This window comes from Xiphophorus hellerii, chromosome 12, assembly GCF_003331165.1.
Source record: "Xiphophorus hellerii strain 12219 chromosome 12, Xiphophorus_hellerii-4.1, whole genome shotgun sequence".
In the NCBI taxonomy this organism is placed as follows: Eukaryota; Metazoa; Chordata; class Actinopteri; order Cyprinodontiformes; family Poeciliidae; genus Xiphophorus; species Xiphophorus hellerii.
In genome coordinates, this window is record NC_045683.1 from 24,674,986 (window position 1) to 24,680,798 (window position 5,813).

General features: G+C 40.1%; 1 protein-coding gene across 1 annotated transcript; it reads right to left on the reverse strand.

Moving 5' to 3' along the window:
- Positions 1-3,670: 3,670 nt before the first annotated feature.
- Positions 3,671-5,241, reverse strand: ier5l (immediate early response 5-like). Its single transcript, XM_032579200.1, has one exon. The coding sequence runs from the start codon at positions 5,085-5,087 to the stop codon at positions 4,167-4,169; it is 921 nt and encodes a 306-aa protein (XP_032435091.1). The 5' UTR covers positions 5,088-5,241; the 3' UTR covers positions 3,671-4,166.
- Positions 5,242-5,813: the final 572 nt, after the last annotated feature.

The window sequence follows — 5,813 nt, forward strand, 5'->3', positions numbered from 1 at the left end:
GGTGTCAGAAAGACGCGCTGAAGCCTTTGACCGTCCCGGGAATACAGATGGGTAAGCCCCGGGCTGTCATATCTCAAGGACAGGCACGCTGTCTATTCTCAGCTGCCCGCCCCCCGTCGGCCCCGCTGAGCAAAGGCAAGTCAAAACTCTTGTCTTTAGGGAGGAGTTTCCTACATGTGGGGGTAACAATAGCTGAGCATCACCTTAGGTGTCATTACATAAACAGGAGTCCTGTAAACCAGTGTACTTTTTGCCAATTTCCTTTTACTGAAGTAACAGTTAATTATTAGGCCTAACGAATCACATCGACGGGAAAATGAGTGAAAAAACAAGATAAATAAAATTGATTAGAAATAGGAATGATTTAAATGGACTGGAATGATATTCCTCTTTTCTTCTCATACTGACCATTCAAAGGGAATTACAATAGAGCCACATTCATCCCGCTCACACCCACAAACATATTCATACATTAAGCGGATTTGTCAGGAAAAATGCTGGCATCAAACCCACAACTTTCCATATGACTTATTTTTCACATTAAGCTACACTGCATTTTTTTTTAATACATCACATTGCCCTGTAAAAACCATTATTCGTCTTTGTGTGAATAAAAAAAAAAAAAATCACACAAAGGTAAAAATATGAAAACATAAAATGAGAAGAAGAGACTGTAATCTATTTTTGTTATAAAATTATGAGCTATAAGCTTACTGTGTTGTAAAAAAAAAAAAAGGAGTTCTCATAAACATTTAAGAGGAACAAGACAGCAAAACTACAAGAAATTTTAGGAATATATCTATATTTTCACATGAAATTTTTGTAATAAGTACCATTACAGCAAAAATGCTATGTTTCCAAAGTACTGCAGTATTGACAAGAGCTGTACAAAGAGCCATAATTTATACATTATCTGGTTTGTTTGGAGCAGTGCGGATTTTGCATCGAGAAGAGAAAAGATTTGGAATACTGTTCTATTTTTCATTTAGTATACATCAGCCTGTCATTGAATTTGCTCTCCACATCTTTAACTGTATCAGGATGTGGAGCAATGGGACAACCCAGGACACAGTGTGCCTTGCTGATCAGCTTATCCCACCATTTCCTCTCATCTGTTGATAAAATGCTGCTCTAGCCGACCACACCATAAAAGGTGGTGGTTTGTTGAGAAAGAAGAGTCCTGTAGCTGCCTTATGTGCAAACACTTAGGTTTTTGCTTTTTGTTTTTAAGTAATAATCTGGAAATTCAAGGTTTCAATGTAAAGCCAGATGCTTCTCACTGAGCTCAACCTCAAAATCCAAAATGTCCTTCTTGAATATTAAACTTACTGAAAAAAACTTTATTTGCACGTTCAAAGGTTTTATTAACAATAGATTTTTCACAGCGTGTTATAAAATTGTGTTTGGTGAATGTGCTACGTTGTTTTAATGTATAGACATATTAAGTTGCAAAGCTGCAAACAATACTGAAAATAGCTATAACGCAACATAATTTGTGTGAAACATAACGATTAAAGCAGTTAGCAGATGGAAGACTGGATATGCAGCCTGTTAACATTAGGGTGATTTATTTTTAGCTACATTAAGCAAGGACATAGAATGGGACTGATCAACTACTGGGCTCCTTTATTTGTACCTCCAACAAGCCAGAGATACTGGCTTGCTCCAAGGTAAGTATTTTGTTTGTGTGGAGCAGTGCCTCCACGAAGGTTTTCTTCAACATTTTTCATTCTTCTCTTAAATGCTACAGATTAAACAAATCTGTATATCTGACAATGATAACCTGTGTTGTTTAAAATGCATTTTTCAAACTAAGGGAAAAGCTGTCCAAACTAACCTGGCCATGTGTGAAGAAACTAATTGCCACCGAACCTAATAACGCGATAATTGCCTTTATGCGTTCACAATGATGACATAAAATCTTTTATGTCGTTCTGGAGGAATTTTGACAAACTCTAAAAACAAATCAGAAACAAACTCACTGACGTCTATCAGCCTGGAAAATGCAACTGAATAATTTCTAAGGCTTTGAGGTTCAAGCGCTGATCAAAGTGTGACTGAACTGAAGGTCAGGACCTGATGGCTGGACGTTCTCCTTCAAGATATTCTGATAGAGAGAAGAATTCACTGTTCCATCAACCAGAGGGAGCTGTAAAGCAGTCCCAGACCAATTACACCACCCCCACAATGTTTGACTATCAGTGTTTTCTGAAATGCTTTGTAAGATTTATGCCAGACATAACAGGACCTACATCCATCCATCCATTTTCTAGCGGGGTCGGGAGGGGTGCTGGTGCCTATCTCCAGTTAACGATCTGGGCGAGAGGCGGGGTCCACCCTGGACAGGTCACCAGTCTGTCGCAGGGCAACACAGAGACAGACAGGACAGACAACCATGCACACTCACACTCACACCTAAGGACAATTTAGAGAAACCAATTAACCTAACAGTTATGTTTTTGGACTGTGGGAGGAAGCCGGAGTACCTGGAGAGAACCCCTGCATGCACAGGGAGAACATGCAAACTCCATGATGCAGAAAGACCTTCTTGCTGCAAGGCAACAGTGCTACCAACTGTGCCACTGTGCAGCCCACAGGACCTACATTTTGTGTAATTTGTCCAAGGTATATTTTACCAAAAGTTTTGGGAAAACATGGTCTTTTTGATCAATGGGACCCTCTCACTATGATTCTCTTGACTCTAAAATCCTTTTAAGGCTTTATAATAATAGATTTCAATAACTTTGTTTCTTCTGTTTCTGGAGATTGGAGCATGATGTATTGCATATGACTAGATTAACTCACTTTTAACTGGTAGACAAAATCACGATGGTGAAGCTAGGTTAGTTCACCCATCAAGTTAACTATATTTACGTTTCAGTTAACAGACAATAAGCACCATGTTGAGCAGCTGGCTTCAGGCTGGCTACCTCAGCAGATGATTAATCAGCTAATAAAAGCTTGTCATATTATTTTCATATTATTTGGAACCTATGATGATATATGTAAAAATAAATTAAATACAGAAGTTTGTTCTGTATTTTTGCTTAAATCTGTACAACAAAGTCAAAATAACAAATCCAGAAAATATCACTTCATCTGAAATAATCAATGTTATCTCAGCAAAATAATGCATTATGGTTGTTTCCCTTAGTTGCTAAGGTAGTTGCTAACTACCCAGAACTTATTAGACTCCTGTTCTTCCAAACAGGAAAAGGAATTCGACCAGAGGATCCTTACTTATACTTATCTACCAACCCTGAATAGGAGTATCTAGTTTATTTACTATGGATCAACATTATTAGCTTTTTCTTGTTTTGCTCTTTCCTTTGGTGTGTTCTTTTGTTTGTATTTCCTTTTAAATCCCGTAAAGCACTTTGTATTGTCTTGTTACTGAAAATGTGTTATATAAATAAAATGACCTTTATCTTTACCTCTATGTTCTAAATAAAAACATCTCAGTCACTTTGCTTGTCAGAAACATGTGTTTTGTAGTATATGTATATGATTTTACTCTTTGATATCATTACTAAATCAAATGTCATGTTTTACAGGCTTGTCAAAGTAAGAGACAGTGGCTTCCACCTCTTTATGACCCACCTTTAAAGAATAAAAAAAAACGTGCAGAAAGGTCAAATTAAAGGAATTACATGAGCAGGCTTTTGTTAAATAATGTTAACTTTATTTATTTATCAAAAAAAAAAAGGTCTTGTTATAAATAATATATTTACAGAATGATATCCTGCGTTAAGCTGGTGCATGATTCTGTACAAATCATCAGTGGCCACATGATGGTGCTCTTCCAACATCTTTTCACAGAAACAGTACCGACCAGTTTCCTCAGGAAATACAATCCAAAGACGGACTCCATGATCATCTATTCTAAGCGGGATCACAAGAAAATACACTTCATCTGTAAGTGCAGTAATGTCAGAAGTTGGCATGAAGAAAGTCTATGTGCAAAAAGCCGTTGGAGATGGATGTGATTGCTCTATATGAAGTCACACTTCGGCAATATTCTTCAATTACAGCGCAGAGGGAGTGTGTGTGTGTGGGAGAGAGTGAGGATTGCAGTCGTGTCAAGATTTATTTGAAAACAACAAAGTAAAATCATACAATGAAAATAAAATAATAATAATAAAAATAATAATAAACAATCACATAAATCAAAACGCTTCGATTGCTCTGGTCCAACCACTGCCTGCCAACAGTGTGTGTTTTAAACAAATTGTCTGAGTGCCGAATATCTGCTCAAGGTCCATCTGCTGCCAACTCACAAACTCAGACAGCCCACCTGATCCCAGAACCGAGATCAGGTTGGAGATGTTCGCGCTGTCCAGCTGTCCCGAGTCCGATTGTAAATCATCACCGTCATCATCATTATCATCATCATCATCATCATCATCCTCACTCCTCATCCTCTTACACGGCACGGGCACAAAGTCCGGCAAATAAAACTCCGGGTCAACAATATAATAACTTGTGTCCATCTTTCGCTTTCTGGTGTAGCACTGCGCGCCCGCCTGCGGCTGTTTTGGCTGCGCGCAACAGTCTGAGTGGAAGTATCCGTTCGTCACAGTTGTCACCACATGCGTGTCCAAGTCCAGGACGGTCTTTTGGTTGGCTTGTGCGTTCAGGATGGGTAACTCCCAGGAAGATTTGTCCGTGCAGCTCCAGCAGGCTTCTGAAACCATGAGCTCAGAGTCACTTGGAGAAGCCATTGCGCACGCAGAGGCGTCTTGGTGCGCCAGCTCCGAGGGCTGTGCGCTGGACTGGTGCGCTCCGCAGTGCCAAGTGTCCGACTCCGCGCCTGTAAAGTTGCAGTAGAAGTCATCAGCCAACTCCGTGAAGCTGCCGGTCAGCTCAATGTACTCTTGCCTCCTGTGGACCGCCGCCGCATCCTCGTACGGAGGTGTCCTCTGCGTCTGCAGTGAGTTTTTGCTCATGTAAAACTGCCTGGCGTTTCTGAGGACGTACGTTACCAGCAAGTTCTTGTGGAGCTTGATGCCGCCTCTCTGCGTCCTGGAGCTTTGGATTTTCCTTAAAGAAATGGAGATCAGGTTCTGTGCGTCAAATGCACACTCCATCCTCAACTGGGCGACCCTTTGTTTTTGTTTTTTTCCTCCTGTTCCTCTCAGTGTCTCAAAGCGCTCGTTCTCTAACAGGAGAAATATTTATCTCGTTGGTTGAGATACCTACTAGGCTCGCGTAGACTGTGTCCATAGCGCTCCATGTCTTCCCAGTAAGGGCATGGATTTTCAACTCTCATTTTTCCTTTGCCACGCCCTCACGTACACATTGTCCAATGGGAGTGAGGCGGTGCTTCTGCTATAACCAAATATCACTACTGGCCTCATTGAAAATGCACGGAGGAGCAGGCATGCTGCATTTCACTAAATGTGCACCGATCTCTGTAAATATTAATACCAGGGGGGAGGAGGAAGAGGGGGTGGGGGGGGGTCACTTTTTATGAGTAGAACAAAATAGAATAGAACTCACAAGAATATTGTAAACCAATGGAGAACAATTAAGAGCAGAATGTGTTTATGCTTATGCAGAAAACGGGGGGAAAGCGTTAAATAAATAAAATAACTTCTATTTATGACATTTCTTTCTTTACACAAATGAACATTATAGTCCAGAAGCTTATGACTAGAAGACAACCAAATATTTTTCAGCTCAGTCTTGGATAGGTCAGGTCCAAGGTTTCATCTAAAACATAGGTTAGTTTCTCAATCAAAAACGTGTTAAAGTGACTAATTTTCATCATTTATTCCGTCAAAGACTTGGCTGAAGTAACAGATCATCGGGGG